Source organism: Silene latifolia, chromosome 4 (assembly GCF_048544455.1).
Source record: "Silene latifolia isolate original U9 population chromosome 4, ASM4854445v1, whole genome shotgun sequence".
Taxonomy (NCBI): Eukaryota; Viridiplantae; Streptophyta; class Magnoliopsida; order Caryophyllales; family Caryophyllaceae; genus Silene; species Silene latifolia.
This window is the reverse complement of record NC_133529.1, coordinates 22,140,899-22,160,763: the sequence shown is the minus strand read 5'-3', so window position 1 is coordinate 22,160,763 and position 19,865 is coordinate 22,140,899. Positions and strand designations below refer to the sequence as shown.

General features: G+C 42.3%; 2 protein-coding genes across 2 annotated transcripts in view; both read left to right on the top strand.

Moving 5' to 3' along the window:
- Nucleotides 1–19,865, top strand: part of LOC141653233 (pre-mRNA-splicing factor ATP-dependent RNA helicase DEAH1-like) — a 221,466-nt gene that overhangs the window by 152,145 nt on the left and 49,456 nt on the right. The gene's annotated exons all lie outside the window — the stretch shown is intronic.
- Nucleotides 4,007–5,269, top strand: LOC141651227 (uncharacterized). The gene has a single exon (XM_074458946.1). The coding sequence runs from the start codon at nucleotides 4,007–4,009 to the stop codon at nucleotides 5,267–5,269; it is 1,263 nt and encodes a 420-aa protein (XP_074315047.1).

Genomic DNA, 19,865 nt, shown 5'->3' with positions numbered 1-19,865 from the left:
TGATTCATGATTAAAGAAAGCATTAAAGACTTAAATTAAAACATAATTAATTAATTAAAGTTGGGACATATATTTGTCAATTAGCTTATCCTTCATTTCTTGATCTTTCGGGTTTAAATCTTGTTACGAGAGCAATGTGTTTAGCTAATTCATATCCATTTTAGTTCTCCGGTATTGAACTCTTAGTTCTTGATTTTAAAATCTGCATCCATTCTTTTTTGTCGAAGCTGAACTTGCTCTTTCATTGATAGTCTATTTCTTTCAATAACTGAGATATCTTCCGAAGTAAACATCTAGTCGGACACGGCCATATGAGCTTTACCCTTCCTTTTCTTTTTCGTTGCCTCCCTTCCTTCGGGTCGTTCGTAAGCGTCAACATTTAAACTATATGGGGTTGGGACATTAAAACTAGACGGTGTAGGGACATTGATGCTTGATGGGCTAGAATCCATTTCCGTCCTTGACCTTTTTGTAATATTTCAAAAAAAAAATGTATATAATAATAATAATAATAATAATAATAATAATAATAATAATAATAATACTCCCTCCAATTTGCTATTTTCTTCCCCTCTGATATGGGCACAAGGATTAAGGGTAAGAATATATATTATTAATTAACCCTTATGATATTTTTTTTATATTATCCGCTAATACGAAAATATAGTTAATATCGAAAAGACGGGTACATAAGATAACAAGACGGAACTATGATTTGGCACTAAAAGCAACGTGCCTTATGGCGTGTAGTTTGAGAGCTTTGCATGCCATGTATTTTGTACTAAGCTACGTGCAATTCCGTAGGAGAATCTTATCCAAATAGAATTCTTCAAGGCTAAGTTTCCACTTACTATAAATAGTAAGCTTTGCATTACTATTTTGAGAACATTTTACGAGTTTATATATCATCTTACTCGAATACGTATACCAATAAGAAAGCGATAAGTGTGTTATAAAATTTCATTTATACCACTAATTCTCTCTAAAAATAAGGTATGATTTCGGAACCCTTCGTCGATATAAGTAATTGTTTACATTTGAAATAAGATAGTAGAAATAGCATGTTATGTTAGTTTTATTGTTAATTTCATCTTATAATCGTTATACTGCCCACATATTATATTATTTACTGTCTTATAAAGTTATAAGGGTACTGTCGTTATAATGCATCATTGGCCAATTGTAGCATTCGGGATACGATTATTGGATTGAGACTACATTAATTTGTCCTGTGTACATGGAAGGAGGGGAAGGGGGGAGTATGACCCCATATGAACAAAGAGGGGATGGGAAAGTATGGCCCCATATGAACGTTAATTATGTTATCCGGCAAAAGCCGAGATGGGTCTCAGACCCGGATTTCTTCTACTATGTACACAAAAATGGACTTAGGCTGGAGGAATCTTGACTCCGTAATAAGTCTCTTTTCAGTAATAGTAGGCCGATATGATTATGATAAGTGAAGGATTTGTGTCATTTTTTTTAAGTATTCTCTTTGTTCCATAATATGTATTCTTGAGAGACTCATACGAGAAGAATAAAAATAATAATAAATAAAATAATGGAATGTAAGGCCATTATAGGGAACCGGAGTCATACTCAGCCTGTGGTTAGCTGATCCGTTACTTTCATATTTCTTTTCAGGTTGTTGTGCTAAGGAAATGCGGGAGTAAGAATGTGGGAGGAACTGGTGCTGTATTAAAAATAATGTGAAATAAGATAGACTTGTATAATATAATCCTTCAAGTGTTAAGTTAATAATTAAGATTATAACCTTGTATTTCCTGTAGAGGAAATACGGCGGTAGCGCCTTGGTCAATTTTTCTGTTTTCCTTTTTATTTCTGTAAACGTTGTTAATAAATAAAAAGGTTACTTTTGTACTCCTTGTTTTATCTTAAAATGTCAGGGCGTTACAAATTGGTATCAGAGCTATAAAAAAAAATGAGAGAGGGTAGATACCATAGGATTTTATTAATGTGTGTTATTATAATCATTTAGCTCCATGAATTTTATGCCATTGATATTTAAACTTGTTTTGTTATAGAAACTACGATGGCTAGACCTCACCCATATGATTTGGTTATGGATCCATCCGAAAAAGTATCACAGCACGTGGCACGGCTGAGGAAGGCCTTATCTGAACACAATGTTTTGTTCCCTGCATATTCTATGAGTGAACCTTTTAAGGCCGACTGTCTTATAAAAACCCTGCCCAATATTATTCCATGGAAAACTTTTAAGGAGAGATACTATGATCTTGTGGTAAATAGGGCTCCAAATCATTCAAAATACTTACATAAAGGGGCATTTTACGATATATGGGTTCCCACTTTTGAAGCCTTGGTTTGGGAACTCATAACCCTTGAAAGAAAAAGAGTTGTTTATCAATCAGAAGATAACGGGAATGAACATAGAAATGCTAATAAAAGTACTAAGGCCAATGAAAATATGGATGACAGTCCCACTACTGATCCCCTAAAAGAAGAATTTGGTTCAGAAAGTGATAATTAGGAAGTTAGTACCAGTTATATTGTTAGGCAATGTATATAAATAATGTAAACTAAAAAGGCGGCTCACTAGGTTTATAGTTTAGTGGTTGTTAGTATGTAAATTTTGACGGATAATCAGTGACTAGCAATCGTTATCCCTCGAAAATGTATAGGTACATAAATAATGTATGATGTGAAATATAAATAACCTTTGTGAATTACTTAGAAACCTTACTACGAGACCATACTTTTTTGTTGACTAATTTAGTTATATTTTGTTATAATACGTAGTATGACGCTATCAAATCTGTAAGATTTAGCTATGAAGCCAGGTGACCAGGTCTCCTCGCATATTGATCGTTTAAGGAAGGTTCTTAAGGATCACGCATTCCATTCCCCTTTATACTCCATCTAGGAACCATATGAAGCTTATTGTCTTCTTATGACCTTGCCAGACACAATTCCATGGGCCACTTTTAAACAGAAATATTCCGACATGCTTATTTATGGAGTACCCAATCACTCCAAGTACTTTCATGTTGGATTAATTTATGACATATGGTCTTCTACTTTTGAATAATTGGCTTTAGAACTTACCACTTTTGAGGAAAATAATGTTGTTTACGCGTCAGACGATGAATCGGATCACAACTACTTGGTTTTGGAATATTACAATTTATATAATGGAGTAAACACTGGTAATAATGAGGACTATGGTACAGTGACACAGGAGTGGAGCTCCGTTGGAAGTAATGATTAAGAGGTTCCTAAACAATGGTTGTTACTGGGAAAAAGGTTGGAAATAAGTAAACAAAATGAAAGTATGCGACTCTGTTGGGGATTGTAGAATAAATAAGGATGACCACCCCATCTTGGTATATAGTTTGTAAATAGAACGATGTTTTCAGAAAATGGTAAATAGTGTGAATGTATAATATATGTACACTAGTTAATATTGTATACATATGTTTGTAGTGTGTATGTATAATAACTGTAATGAGTTTTCAACGTATATGTACATATTTTTTATTTACTCGTAAATATCTAATCCATGTGTTTTATGGTTAATAGGATGTCAAACCCTAATAATTCAGAAGTTGATCAATCAATATCTGATAATCATTCAGATATCAGAAATCTTGCCACCTTAGTAAGCGAAGCTATAAGGAACAACAAACTTAATAATGAGGAAGATAGTATTCAATATTTTAAGAAAATGGGAAATTGTAATCCAAAAACTTACGATGGGAAATTAGATCCAGTGGAACTTGAAAACTGGATAAGAAGTCTTGACAAACTTTTTGCTGTTATACAATGCCTCGAAAAATGGAGGGTGGAATTTGCGGTATATTACTTAGTAGGGCAAGCTGACTTATGGTGGGGAAACAGTGAAAGAAAGAAAAAATGAGGAAGGATTTGATTGGACTCAATTTAAGAAACTTATGAGATCAAAGTTTTATCCTCCCTCACTTAGGAAAGAAAAAGAGGAAGAATTTAATAAGTTGAACAGGGGTCAATGTCAGTCATGTTATATGCCACCGAGTTCATGGAGTTGTCCCGATTTGCCCCACATATGGTTGCAACAGAAGAATTAAGAATGAATCGCTTTGAAAGAGGACTTGGTTGGAATCTTCGCGACAGGTTATCTACGCATACTTGTTCAGCCTATCAGGACATGTATGATAAGGCTACAAATGCAGAAAGGATAATAAATGAAAAAGATGTTGAACAAGTGGGGAATAAAAGAAAGTTTGAAAACGATCGAGTTAACGGGAGAAATTTTTACAAACCACCAAACTTTGGGAAGATTCCGTATAACCAATTCCAAGATAGAAACCCGGTACCCAATTGTGCCAGATGCGGTGGCACAAATCACCCTTCCAGTCAGTGTAGACTTTTAAACCTGCGATGTTATGAATGTGGAAGCCCAAATCACGTAAGGAATAATTGTCCAAGACGGAGGACAATGGTGTCGGGAAATAATCCTACATCTACACCTTCTACATCTATTCGAAAACCACAGGGACGCCAAGCTCAAAAACCAGGCCCAACTCGAGGAAGGATGTATGTAATGAATTCCCAGGAGGTGGAATCTTATGACGACGTGATTACGGGTAACCTTTTTCTAAACTCTACTCCTGTTAATGTCTTATTTGATACTGGAGCATCATACTCCTTTATATCTGAATTGTTAAGTAAAAAGTCAAAGTTAACACCTCTCTATCAAGGTTTAAGACTTTCAATTGGATTACCAACGGGAGAGATAGTTAAGTGTTCTACCTTGTATAAAGATTGTGTTTTAACAATAGGGAAACGATACTTCCTCACAGATCTTGTTAAATTTAACCTACAAGATTTTGATATTGTATTAGGAATGGATTGGCTTGCAAAGAATCACGTGATATTAAATTGTCACGAAAAGTCATTAACAATTATGAGGCCAGATGGAGAGAAAATGTTTTTCCGAAATGACAAAGCTTATAAAGAAGTTAGAATAATATCCTTCCTAAAGGCACTAAAATTAATACGACAAGGTTGCAACGGTTACCTAGGTGACATTTCTAAACCTTCAAAACTTGAGCCAGATATAACCAACATACCAGTGGTTAAAGAATTCTCAGATGTATTTCCTGAAGAAATTTCGGGAATACCCCCATACCGAGAAGTGGAGTTCACTATTGAATTAGTGCCTGGAAGTACACCGATTTCAAAAGCCCCTTGTAGGATGGCTCCCGCAGAACTGAAAGAATTAAAGAAACAACTAGATGAGTTGTTATAAAAAGGATATATAAAACCCAGTTGTGGACAGCGGGCCGCCCACGGGGGCGCTTGGTGAAGGGGCTCGAAAACAAGCGTTTGCATTTTGTATGGAGTCGCCACCAATTTTTATGGGAAATTGGAATCGTTCGAATACCTCATGTCATGTCAAGACATAAAGTAGTGACATGAACACTAAGCAATCGTTACCCTTAGCATTCTATGTCTAGAATGACTCTCGTGGATGCCAATGAACACGGGTGCTCACGGAGATCTGGAGTAAGGGGTGAGGGTACGTATTAGGAAGCTCTTTTGATCGAACACCTAATCCCGCCCGCCTCGATAGCGGCCTCTACTAATGATTAGGGAGTTTATTCGTACTCGATATATCGTCGGCTATATGCATGCAATGCAACATCCAAGTTTTAATCCTAGCATATGAAGATTTAACTAAATCGGTTGACAAATAATTAGCATACAATCGGGTCGAAGTAGAAGTTAATATTGATTTACATGTGAAAACATACAAAGAACGAAAGAAATACAATAAATATAAATGCAATAATGAAAATTACATTAATTACAACGGATTAGGTGATTTATGTCGAAAATACCTTTAAAACGGATGATTGAGAAAACGAATAAAAGAATAAAATTACGAACAGGAATTAGCGTGATAATACGAATATTAGTTAGTTAATACGTAATCTAAACAAACTAGGTCAAGGCAGAAACGGAATTCAGGGACAGAAATCACCCGGGAACAGGCGCAGCAGACAATGCGCCCTTTGGAAGAGGCGCGGCGATTCTTTGCGTCTTTCAAGGGTGAGTTCTCAGGCGTGAAGCGAATCGCAAATCGTTAATATTAATTGGTAAATTAATGGATTGATTATGATTTTTAGACTCGGATTAATGGATTATTTTACATATGCATATGTCATAAAACAGTAGAACATGGATGAGACGGAATTAAACGGATTAATTATGTGAAGGGTCGATGTTAATGAATGAATAAACTAACTAACAAACAATTAACTGATCAAACTAAACATGATGAATTGATGACGAATTAGTGATGAACAATAAATAAACAGATGCAAATTTATCAACAACGAATTCCAGAAACTCAATATGAATGAATTGAACCTCTAAAACCCGAAACTTGAATTTAATGACGAAAACCCGCAAATATGAATTATAAGGGATTGAAGTCGGACTTGATGACTAATTAAGCATGAATGATGAATTATATACAATATACATATGATTTATAAATTACCGTGATGAAGAATTAAAGAACAAAACAAAAGGAACAATTTTGATACGAACTACAGAGGACGGAGGAAAAAGAAAAGAAGCAGGAACTGCGGCAGCCTCACGAAGAGGCGCAGCAGGTGCTGCGCTCCTTCGAAGAGGCGCAGCGATTCTTTGCGTCTTTTCTCGACGTCTCTCTCGGAAATCCGCAAAAACGAGGTTTTAAAGACGGTTTTTAGAAATCGATTTTAATGGTGTTTTCGACATAAATCTTACAATTGTTATACAATAATTAAAATACAATAAATAAAAGGAATATACACCCTCAGACTTACATGTTGACGGAACGAGAAGAACTAAGAAGATCGATTAGTGATGCTCGACGCGAATGCAAAGAAAGAGTGCCCTCGAAAGAGGAAAACGATTTAACAAGATTGATTAATTAGATTGATTGAGTGTAGTGGTCAAATTGGTCGGTCATGCAACGGAGAGGCTGGTACCCGGAAAGATCCGAGCTTACGTGGTCGGAAGTCCAAGCACGTAGGCGCCAATTAGTAAGAACGAAGTCTAGAATGCAAAGGGAGAAGAGAAGGGCGGACACTCGCGTGAGAAATATGAGGAACGAAAGCTCCTATTTATACTAATCACACGGAGGAATAGGGTTTCGGAGACTCTTTGGAAGTGAATCTCGGAAAGATATAAAAAAGATACGTAAATCATGCAAAGAAGGGCCTGGGAAGAGGCGCAGCAGCCCACTGCGTCTCTTGGAAGAGGCGCAAAGACTGCTGCGTCTGTTCCCAGGAGGTTTCCTCCTTTTTAAGAAAGATTTCCGTGTTTAAGTTATGGTAGGACGGATTTAATTCGATTATCTTTTGAATATTACGGGATATTGTTTGCCAAAAGATGAAATTTGATAAATATGGAATAGAAATATCCGAACATTCCGAACATTCGACTCGGGATTTAACAAATATCGAAAAATGGAGACGGTTTTTGACCCGGACTCTAAATGTACTCTAATTACTGCCAAAACGACCGTATCGGCACGTAGATGACAACTAAGAGGTTGACATTCAATATTTGAGCAATCACTTGACGATAATCTTACGAATTGTCACAAATCGTTCCGCGAATCAAACATGCGGCCCAATCATCACCGGGTGGTTTGCGAGGGGTGCGAAACGAGGTGTCTCTGAGCCCCCACTTTGACTGAGGCTTGGACAAGGCGAAAGTCAAAGTATAGCCATCAGGTCAATCGAAGATTACAACCTGGCGACTATGGCGACGCGAGGCGGCTCAAGGGGTCTGAGCCGAGGACCTATCGTCGGGAACATTTTAGAGTCTGTCGACTGTCGGGGAGGGTCGTTTAAAGTCCATTAGACTACGTAAGGAGGCTCGCCAGCCATAAGAAGAGATCATACCTGAGACTTAATCGAAATTCGCGGGGAATAAGAGATATTGAAAACAGCAGGACGTCAGTAGAAACTGCTGGGGGAATCCACTTGCGTCGGTCTCAAGCGAACTCTGGCGAAATTTGGAAATTTGAATCTGCTTGCGTCAGTCTCAAGCGAACTCTTGTTGGGGAACATATCGACGACTAGGAACATCTTGATCGTCGTAGGGGAAACCTTGAATGAGCAAAGATCTTGCAAAATACTCTTGCTGCGGGTAAAATGTTTGAGCAATAATCTTTGCGAAATCTTCTGCTGCGCCAGGTAAAATGTTTGAGCAATCTTTGCGAAATATCATTGCTGCCGGGTAAAATGTTTTTGGACAATACGCAAAATACTTGTCGCCTTTGGATAAAATGCGGGCCGGAACGAAAGGAAATCGTCGAAACGGACCAAAGTGATAAAATGTCATCGAGGAAGAGGCGCACCAAAGATGGGCCCACGAATAACGAACTCATAACGGATTTTTGAAAATCCATATGGAGGGAAACAAAGGAAGAGGCGCAGCAAGAGCTGCGTCTCTTGGAAGAGGCGCGACACTGGCCGCGTCTCGTTCCCAATTTGGCAATTCTGCGTAAAAAATGCGAAAGTCAGAAGGTTTATGTTCATTTCATTCGAAACACAAATCCTTCCATTCTCTCTCAAATCTTCACCATTTTCGTCGAGGTTGGATTCAAAAGCTTGCTTGAAATATGACTAATCGAGGTATGTGCTTTAATCTTGCGTTAATCTTCCACATTTGTCGAATTTTGAGCCGCGAACATTAGGGTTTTCGACCCTTTTGATCGAAAATTTGGGGCTTTTCCCCCAAATGGATTTGTCATGCCAAATTGATACTAGAAATGAGTAGTAGGCAATGTTAGGAACATAACCATGTATTTACTTCGAATTTTCATCAAGTTTTGAGCCCTTGAGCGAATTTTGAGACGGTTTCACAGCTAGATCATAAATTGCTTCGAAAATGGCCTTAGGATTGCCCATTTGTGATGAAATTTGATATTTGGGACCCTTGGATGATGGGTAAACTTTCTACCATCTCGGAAGTTTGGTTTGTGACAATTTTTGCAGGACACCTTTTAGGGCATAATCGCCGTTATAGCGAAATGCTGCCGAATTTTCGACTCGAACTCGGAACTAGGTCTTGACTTGGACTTGACTTGACCCCATTCATCACATGAGTGATTTATTTGGTGGGAATATGGCCAAGGATGGCCAGAAAGGGGCGATTTCCGGGCCTTGAAGGCTCGAAATACTACTTAACAAAGGCTTGTCATCATGTGATGCGGCCTGGATTTGCTTTAATCGTTGCAGGTGACGATGCTTCTACTTCCGGGAGAGATCCCATGGATGTAGATGCCGCTGTTGTTGAGGAGGCTTTGGAGCAGGCCTTCACCGCTGCGGTGATGGCTGCTGCAGAGGAGGTTCCCGAGGAGGAGGCCGGCGATGAGGAGGAGATTCCGAGACGGGCCCATCTCGGACGAGGAGGTCGCCACCGAGAGGTGCTCTGCGTGGGCCGAGACACAGGGAGAGTAGGCACCTTGTGTGGGCTGCAGAGGGTCACTTGTCCTACAGGACGGTGAAGAGCTTGGTAAATAGGAATTCCCTAACTCATTACCTATCCTTTTCTATTTTTGTTCAAATCTCTTTTAAATTTATTTCAAAACTAAAGATAGCTTTGTTTCAAATCATAATAGGAGGCCGGGAACATCCGGTCGTTCTCGGGGTATACGACAATGATGGAGCATTACGAGCGGTTGTCGGCGGAGGAGAGGGCCATGATCGAGCGTGGAGCGTTTGGTCCTCTTGTTCGTGTCCGGAGGGATATCGTGAAGAGGAAGTTGCGGGCCAACCTTAGCCTGGTCCGCGCTTTCTTGGATCGATCTCGGGACACAACTTCCACGTTTCACCTGCCTTTTGGTGAGGTGGGGGTCACCTTGGAAGACTACGGCATGATTTCTCGGTCCGCCGTGTGGGGCGAGGAGATGACGTGGCCGGAGACCGGCATGAGGGCGGATTCGGCCGAGGCGAGGAGTTTGATCGGTGGAACACCGTCGCCGAAGGTGTTGCGGTGTCGGGTTTGGTACCCAGTACCTATGTTCGAGATTACTTTGCGGGAAGACCCCGCATCGGTGGTGATCGATGGGAGGGAGACGGCTCCTCCTCCTTGTACAAATGAGCAGGGGCTCGTCCGTGGCTTTGGTGGTTCTTGTCTTCGATCTACCTCGGAGACAAGGGTGAGAGGTCATCGACGAAGCTTCTTCCCTTTCTTTCGACCCGAGTTCCCTAGGGCGCTGGGACCGGGTCATCTTTTGGTTTTGCGGTCCTCATCCGCTTTATGAGGGCCATGGTTCGTCCGGAGTTGATGGAGAAGGGGACTTCTCCTGCCGCCGTCGGACACAGGCTCTTGTTGGAGGTATGAACCTTCCTTTAGATCAACGTAAATTCCTTTCTTTATCAAAGATCGAAAGATCGTCATTGACTATTCTGTTTTATAGGCGTGGGTGTACTCCTACTTTCCGGGCCTCGCGCCCAAGAGGACGGAGCCGTTGGAGAGGGCCTATCCCGTGGTGAGGATTGGGTCATGTGCCGACGAAGAGCAAGCGTTCTTCTCACAATGTCTACCGGCGGGATGTGAACGCCCTTCAGCTGAGCAGCGTGAGTATCCCATTTGTATTCATTCATATTTTTGTCCTTTGCTTTAAATTGATCATAGGAATGACCTTTGCCTTCATATTGTCGCAGTGGGTTCCTAGACCTTGGGCGGAGTACGCTGGAGCGCCTCCTTTTGTTGCTGAGGTCCTTCGTCCTAGGAGCTCGAGTCGGCTGCTGTTGTGGACGTCGATGGGTCCTGTATGGTATCTGGGCGAGCGGTTAGCTCGTCAGTGCTTTCGGGGCGCGTTGACGGTTCCCGTCGATCCTCCTAGGACGATGTTCAGGGAGCCTTCCGAGGCTGAGAGGGAGGCGGACTTGGCCGGTGCCGGTGGTGACGACCTTCTTCTCCCTGATGAGGATTACTCGGCGTTCCTTTACGGGAGGTTGGCCTATTGGCCGGTAGTGGTGAGTATCCTTTGTTTTCTTGCTGATTTGATTTTGAAAATTACGACGAAGGATCATCGATTAATGAGAGTCGTTTTGTCTTTGCAGGAGGTTGAGGCGGCGGGCATCGAGCCCCCAGAGTACCCCGAGACCCTCGAGTACACCGACGCTCGGGAGGACGACGATCTCCGGGTTACGTGACTTTGACGTAGCTGTGACGGATGCTGGCCTAGATGACTGGCAGCATCTGATTCGGAGGGTGAGTTCCCATTTTGCATAGTTTTCGTGTAAGAACACATTTGATGGAATTTGTTTAATTTACTGAGAATTCTTTTGAAATGCAGGTCGCGCCATCTCGGTTCGTGGCACTATGGAGGGTGGCCAACCGGCTACGAGCTATGGCCATTGAGGCACTCGTCGGCGGTCGAGGTCGTCAGGTATGAACCTTTATACCTATTTTTCGATTTTTTTGATTTCCAGTTTTTGATTGAATTGATTGACAGGAGCCAATTCGTTGCTGTTTGCAGGGTGACCGCGAGTCGGGACGAGAGTTGGCCCAGGCTCGGGAGGAGACGGCTCGCCTGTCGAGGGAGCTCGAGTTTCGGGATGCCGAGATCGCTGCTCTTATGGCGAGGGTTGCCGAGCTGGAGGGCGCCCAGCAGTAGCTTGTGTAGTTTTGTACATCTGATTTTGAAACATTTTTGGACTCAGTTTGGGGCGCGAGCCCCCAGTTTACTTGGTCTTTTTTACTTGTTTGGGGCGAAGCCCCCAGTTTGCTTGTGCATTTGTACCTTGTTCGGGGCGCAAGCCCCCAATTTGCTTTTTGTTGCATATACGACGGCCTGAGTGCCTTTGCTGCTGGGTTGTGTTGTTTGTACCTGCAGGTTAGTTCTTGAACAGGTTTGGTAGACAACGGTTTACGCCGTCATGCTGCCAGAATTTACATAGAAAAATCACGCAACACATACATTTTATATACACCTAAGGCCTTTAATTAGTGCAAAATGAGACTCAAAAGGACCAAAATGCAAAAAAAAAAAACACAAAATTTGTCGGAAATTTGTCGGAAATGACCGGACGGTAGGGAGGGCTACCCCCTAAAAAAAAGAAAAAGAGAAATCTATAAGTTAGAAAATGGAGAAATATAAATATTGAAATTTTATTAAAATGAAAATAAAGAAAGAGAAAAAAAAGAAAGAAAAAATGATTTAAAGTGTGCTGAAATGGCGGAAGTGCCGATGTCGCCTCGAAATGCGTGCCCGCGAATTTAAGAAACCTGAAGCATGGTAAATTTCTCGGATTTACCAAAATAAAATCCCGTAGGAATAGAAAATTATTCGTTATAGAATTAGGAAAGATCCAAACACGGAAATCACAGAAGTGAGTCTGGGGAAGAGGCGCAGCATGAGTTGCGTCCCTTTGAAGAGGCGCAGCAGGTGCCGCGCCTGTTCCCAAGCAGGTCAGTTCTGACTGATTTTTGGAAACAGCAATTGGCATAAATAGAAGCGTCGACGAAGCTTTAAATTATATAATTCTTCCGTCTCTTCTTCGTCGCCTCACATAAAATTCTCAAAACAAATTCTCAAGAGAAAATTATCATCATGAATACTTTGGAGATCCGCTTGAAGGAATGGACCAATGAATTTTCGAACACGGAGAAGCATCATATGGGTGCTTATAACCTTGGGTCTTTGTTGAGTTTGAAACTCATTAAGGTTGTAAAACCGTTCTTGGATGCTTGCCTTGATTATTGGGATCCAAATTATCATGTTTTTGCGTTCCCGGGAGGTGATATTTGTCCTTTTCCTGGAGGAAATTGTTTGCTATTGGCGGGTGGGACCCCGAACATTTACCCGCCATCCCCTCTCGCTCAAGGGTATAAGAGCAAGTTTAGAGATTTGCTTGGGTGACCGGACTCGAGGTGGATCGTCTTGTTACTTTGAAAGGCGTGCGGATGTTGGATTTTATAGATCGATTCATCAACAGGCCGACCCTCCGTCTCTTATGTTGCTAGAAGGAGAGCATTTGGCTTCTGTTTGCTTCATGTATATGTCTTTCGGGGACATGTTGACGAAGAACTGCGAGGTGATCCCCGTCTATTGGGTCTTATTGAGCAAATGGAGGCGCAGAGCCCACTTGTCTATGCTTAGGGAGATTATCTTGGGCTTGGATAATAGGAAATCCAACCGCGATCTTCCATTTTTTGGGAGTCCCGTCATCCTACAGGTAAAAGACACCTTTTTTTTTTTTTTTTTTTTTTTTTTTTTTTTTTTTTTTTCGTTTTTTTTTTTTTTTTTTTTTTTTTTTTTTTTGCGGGTGTCTAATACCTGTTTTGGTAGGTTTGGCTTATGGAACAGCTCCGATTGCTCGAGCCCCCTGTTCATGCACTTTCCTATCATGCCCGTATGATTTCGATGAGGACGAGGTTGTACATGGTGGATTTCACTCGGTCGTGACTATTGGAAGAACAAGTCAAGACGATGATGGCCCTTTGATCGGGTGGGTTGTACCGTGGTGGCACCTCAAGTCATCACTTTGGAGTGTCTTCTTTGGATCCTACTAGGTCCGTGCGCATTCCTGGATTGGAGTTTATGGTATGCATCTTTCCTGAGAGGTTGATGAGGCAAGTCGGGTTGAAGCAGATGATCCCTAGGCTTGACACCGTCCCGCAGACTGCTATGGCGTTGACTACCGAGAGCCGAAGAGAGTGGGCTATGAAATGGGCCCAAAGAAACATGTGGTTCCTGAGTTTCTCCGCCAATGCTTTGTGGGTGTCGATTCCTATCCGAGGTGGAGAAAGGCCGCAACTTAAGAGCGCGAAAGATCGAGGAAGCGCGAGCCCGTTGACTACAAAGTGCGAGGAGAGAAAGAGAAAGAGAAGCATCCGATGAAGGAGAAGAAGAAGCCGGCTTTCAAGTCATTCATCCTTCGAAGAAATCGAAGACTACTCTGTCGCGAGATGGTGGTTGGCAAGAACGGAAGAGTCAGGCCTCGAGAAAGACCGTTGGTGATTAGGTCTGAAGTGGTGCAAGAGCGCCCGGCTCGAGGTCGTGACAAGAAATATGACAAGAACGACAAGGGCAAGGGAAAGATGGAGGAATAGCCCAAGTCTTATTATTATTATTTGATTATTATTATTATTGTTGTAATAAAAAGGAGGGATTTTTAGAATCCTAGCCTATCTATTTTTATTATTTGTCGTACTATTTTATTAGAAAATGGATGAATGAAATAAAAAGGTTAAATGGTTATGAAACCGTTGGTATTTTCTATTATTATCTTTGTCGAATTTCAAATGCAATGCAAATGTCCTTCTATTTACATTTTAAATATAACGGTGGGTTGAATCCCGTGAAGGATTGCCTACGTATTCACTTGAAAAAAAGCGAAATCAAACCCTTGCGCGTAGTTCGAGTAAATGTAAAAGAATAATTGTTCGAAGCAAGAGCTTGTAATGAACATAGAAGATAAGCATGAGCTTTTGCTTACTCTGGAGGTGCGAATTTAGTTTGTTTGATGATATGAGGATGACAAGTTTGCCAAGATGCAAGAGCATAGTGACATTCAAATAGGCCAGGGGCCGTTTATTTAGTGCCACAAGAGCGACACGTGGGTTTACGCGAGGCGCGTTTACTTCTATCCTAGGCATAGTATCGTTTCAGTTGGTCGAGATTTGTGGGGTTTGAAAACTCATTCCCATCTAGGTCTGTGATTCTAACCGCACCCCCTGGGAGTATGGATTTGACTAGATATGGTCCGGCCCAATTAGGTTTGAATTTTCCCCTCGGGTCGACAGGTAAAAGAGCTCTAACCGATTTGAGTACTAAGTCTCCTTCTTTGATGTTTCTTGGCCTAACTCTTTTGTTGAAAGCTCGTTTGATACGTGCTTGATATGTTTGGACATTATGTAAGGCACGTAGCCTACGCTCATCCAGGAGGATGAGTTCTTCGTATCTATCTTTCTTCCAATCGGCTTAGGATTTGACTCTCGAGGAGGATGCGCAGGGATGGTATTTCTAGCTCAACTGGTTGTACGGCTTCCATGCCGTAGGTCAAATAGAAAGGAGTAGCCCCAGTGGGCGTCCTAACTGATGTACGATACCCCCACAAAGCGAAGGGTATTTTGCTTGGCCAATCTCTGTAATTGTCGATCATTTTCTTGAGAATTGTGACGACATTCTTGTTTGTCGCTTCTACCGCGCCGTTAGTCTGTGGTCTATAGGGCGAGGAGTGGTGATGCTTGATCTTGTACTTGGCTAGCAATTGTTCGGTTTCGGCTTGGAAGTGTGACCCATTATCGCCGATGATCTCATGTGGGCAACCATATCGACAGATGATGTTGTTGTGTATGAACTTTGCCACATTTTTAGCCGTAAGAGCGGTGTAGGAAGTCGCTTCTACCCACTTGGTGAAGTAGTCAATTGCTACTAGGATGAAACAGTGACCTCCTGTTCCTTTGGGGTTATTTTCCCAATTATGTCAATTCCCCATGCGGAGAATGGCCAAGGAGATGTCATCGTATAGAGCAACGAAGGAGGGACATGTTGTACGTTCCCGAAGATTTGACAGTTGTGGCAATGCCTCACATATTTGATGCAATCGGATTCCATTGTGGTCCAATAGTACCCTAGACGTGTGATTTTCTTTGCCATCATAGGTCCGCTCATGTGAGGACCGCATTCTCCATCGTGGACTTCTTCCATCACCTTTCGTGCCTGTGAATGATCAAGGCAACGTAGGACTACACCAAGAGGTGTTCTTTTGTACAATTCTCCTTGCATTAGGATGTATTGGGAAGCTAGTAGGCGTATAGCTCGTTGTCCCCTTTTGTCCATATCTGGTGGATAGGTACCATTAAGCTTGAAGTTTAGGATTGCTTGGAACCAGGGTTCTTGTGCGATTTCTTCTTCATCGGTAATTTGATGGACATACGCTGGCTCCGACCGTCGTTCGATACACAAAGGCATTTCCATCATGTAATCTGGCATATTTATCAAAGATGCAAGCTTCGCAAGAGCGTCCGCAAATTGATTTTCTTCTCAAGGTAGGTGTAAGTAGGTTACATGATCAAAGAATTGAGCCACTTGGTCTATCCTAGCCTGATAGGGTGCTAGGCTTTCACTTCGGATTTTCCAGGATCCCGTAACTTGGTTGATGATCAGTGACGAATCCCCGTGCACTCGTAGGTTTTTGATGCCTAAGCTTACTGCCGCTTGTAGTCCAATGAGACAAGCTTCATACTCTGCAGCGTTGTTTGTCACCTCGAAGTCGAGTTTGACAGCAATTGGTGTATGCTCACCTTCAGGAGAAATGAGCAATACTCCTATCCCAAATCCTCTTAGGTTTGATGCTCCGTCAAAGTATAGATCCCAAGAGTCTACATCAGTTTGAAGTATATCCTCGTCGGGAAATGACCAAGTATCTATGGTTTGTGCGTCGTTGATGGGATTTTCTGCGAAGGATTCGGCGACGGCGCGACCCTTTATTACTTTCGATGGCACATATTTGAGGTCAAATTGAGAGCATCATGGTCCATCTTGCCGGCGTCCGTTGAGAACGGGTTTCTCGAAGAGGTATTTGACTGGATTCATTTTGGAGAATATCTTGTGAGTAGCTAAGCATGTAGTGACGTAGCTTCTTTGTTGCCCACACAAGAGCGAGGCATGTCTTTTCGAGTTGTGAGTATTTGCACTCGTATTCCAAGAACTTCTTACTTAGATAGTAAATAGCTCTTTCTTCACTTCCTACGGTTTGAGCTAGCATAGCACCCATGGCGATTTCGATTCTTGAGATATAAACCAAGAGGTTGATCTCGTTGTGGTGGCATGAGCACCGGTGGTTTAGCCAATATCTCCTTGATTAGGTCGAACGCCTTTTGACAATCGTCGTCCCACATGGTGTGGTCTGTTTTCTTGAGTTTCTTGAAGATAGGCTCGCAAATCATCGTAAGTTTCGATATGAATCGACTTATGTATTGCACTTTTCCCGGAATCCTCGACTTCTTTTTTTTTGAGGTTGTGGCATTTCGATCAGAGCTTTGATTTTGGAAGGATCTATTTCTATGCCTCGTTGGCTAACGACGTATCCTAGGAGTTTGCCGGATGTTACCCCAAATGTGCATTTTTGAGGGTTGAGTCTCATGTTGTACTTCCGTAGCCTTGCGAAGAACTTGCGAAGGTTCGCAATATGTCCCTCTCTTTCCTTGGATTTGACGATCATGTCATCCACATATACCTCGACTTCTTTATGCATCATGTCATGTAGGAGTGTAGTCGCGGTGCGTTGGTATGTAGCTCCGGCGTTGATCAATCCGAACGGCATTCCTGTATAGCAATAGGTTCCCCATTGGGTGACGAACGCAGTCTTATGCATGTCTTCCATGGCCATTTTGATTTGGTTGTAACCCGCATATCCATCCATGAAGGATAGTAATGCGTGGTCTGCGGTATTGTCTACCAATATGTCAATGTGAGGTAGAGGGAAGTCGTCTTTTGGGCTTGCTTTGTTCAAATCCCTAAAGTCAACACAAACTCGGATTCTCCCATCCTTTTTGGGTACGGGTACTATGTTAGCTACCCAAATCAGAATACTCGGAAACTTTGATGAACCCGGCTTTGAATTGCTTGTCAACTTCTTCCTTAATCTTTAGAGCCCACTCTGTTCTCATTCGTCGAAGCTTCTGTTTCACGGGTTTGAAACCTGGCTTAATCGGAATCCTATGTTCGGCGATATCCCCGTCGATCCCGGCATGTCTTTGTAGGACCAAGCGAAAACGTCTTTGAATTCATTTAGGAGGTCTATGAAGTCGGCCCGCTCGGTGAGAGCTCAAGGTAGTCCCTATCCTAAGTTCTTTGGGTTCTAGTTCGGTTCCTACATTGATGGGTTCGGTGTCCTCAATTACAGGTCCCCCTTCCCCTTCCCGTAGTATTTCTTTGGCTACGTAGGGAGGTATTTCGGTCAAGTCTGGGTTTTGGTCATCCTCGGTATCATCATAAACAGAATTGCACTCAAGATAACGCAAAGAGTAAGCAGAACCCGATTTATTCATATTAAGATTTGAGTAAAGTTGAAACAAATGAGCCAACCGATCGATGGATAGTGGCGGCAAAGGGACGAATGGTGGGGCATTTCCCGAACTACCGTGACTACTTGAAAATAAGCTAGGAGAAACGAGGGGAGTGGGGATGACGACAAGAGTAGACTCTCTAATGACTTCTCTAGACTCCGACTCCGACTCCGACTCCGATTCGAACTCATCGTCTTCTGGTTCTTCTTTGAACATCTCTCCTTCTCCAGTAGTGAGCTTGAAGAGTCTTCCTTGATTGTTGGTCCATTTGATTGATTTCCTCCACCCTTTCTCGCTTTGCTTTGTGTCGATTTCCGTGATCAAGGCGGTGGGGTTGAAGCGATCGTCTTGAAGTAACGTAGTAATGATCTCATCTTGCGCGCCCTAACAAATCGGTCCTCTCCAAATAGGAGGCTAACAGACTTGTTCGTCTAAGCAAGGTGCTTGACGGGTTTTGACGGTAGGGAACCGTTTCGGAGGGATGAAGTAGCAATCGTGAAAGATCTCGATTCCGGCTAACTTCTTCTCGAGGTAATGCCAAGGTTCGGGAAATCCATGAAAGAGTTCCGAACTTCCTTCTTGAACGAAGTATCCATTTAAGGTAGGGAGATATGGCCTCATTTGGACTCCTACATACTTGCGGTTTTGGACTTGGGCGAGCATTTCGAGAACTTCTTCTGTTGTGGGTTTGTACCCTAGTCCAAGTGGTATTCTTGATGAGTTGTCTTTCTTGTATGGCGCGAAGGTGTTCTTCCGAACTGGGTTCAAAGGCATTCCAGGGAAGTATCCCTGGTTTTTGAGTATGTGGTTGACCACCAAGTTAGAGTAGGGATTATAATATAAGGGTGCCAACTCACTTTCTAAGACATTTACACTTTGGAAGCCCCCAAGTTCGTATATGGGATCCGCAAGGACTTGATTATTTGATTGCTTCTCGATTATGGCCTTGATGGGTGACGAAGTGATCGTCACAACCGTGCCATTTAGTGGGATCTTGATCTTTTGATGAAGGGTGGATGTTACTGCTTTGGAAGCATGAATCCAAGGCCTTCCCAGAAGTATGTTGAATGAAGCTTCGATGTCCACTATTTGGAAGTTGACCTTTCGTTCGATTGGTCCCGTTGCTATGGTTAGGTTAGCAAGTCCTACCACTTTTCGTCGTGTACCGTCATATGCACGTACACCTTGATTTGTAGGGGTCCACCACTCTTTTCATGCCTAGTTTGTATGCCGTTTTGAAGGGTATGACGTTGACCGCGGAGCCATCATCTACCAAGGTCATTGGCACATTCTTCTTTAGACAGATGACGGTGATGTATAGAGCAAGGTTGTGACTGGCGCCAAAAGGTGGCAAGTCTTCGTCTGAAAAAGTAATAGGATTACTTAGCTTCGGTGATTCTTGGAAGACCAAGTTGACTACATCTTCGGGAGTAGAGTTATGTGCCACATTCAATTTGGCCAAAGCTTGCGAAAAGCTTGGCGGTGTGGAAATGAGCTTGCCACTAGTTGCCATACTTGAAAGATCACCTTGGTTCTTTGTAATTGCTTGAGCAAATGATCAGTGGGGTCATCTTCGTTGTCATTTGGTGTGATGACGTTGGTTGGACCGTTTTGAGTAGTGCTTTGGTATGGACGACCCGAGCGAGTTAGGTGATCCACATCTTGGTCTTCGCCATTTTGGACTATTTCCTTGACTAAGGAGTTTTCAATGAGATATTCGTCTTCATCGTCATCGGCCCAAACCCCATTGATTGCGGCTAGTTCCCTCATCCTCATGATGTCACTTTCTAGTTGTATGATTTGATCGACTA

Excerpts from the sequence above, each read along its gene's own strand:
- LOC141651227 (XM_074458946.1), top strand. The coding sequence starts at position 4,007 with ATGTCAGTCATGTTATATGCCACCGAGTTCATGGAGTTGTCCCGATTT.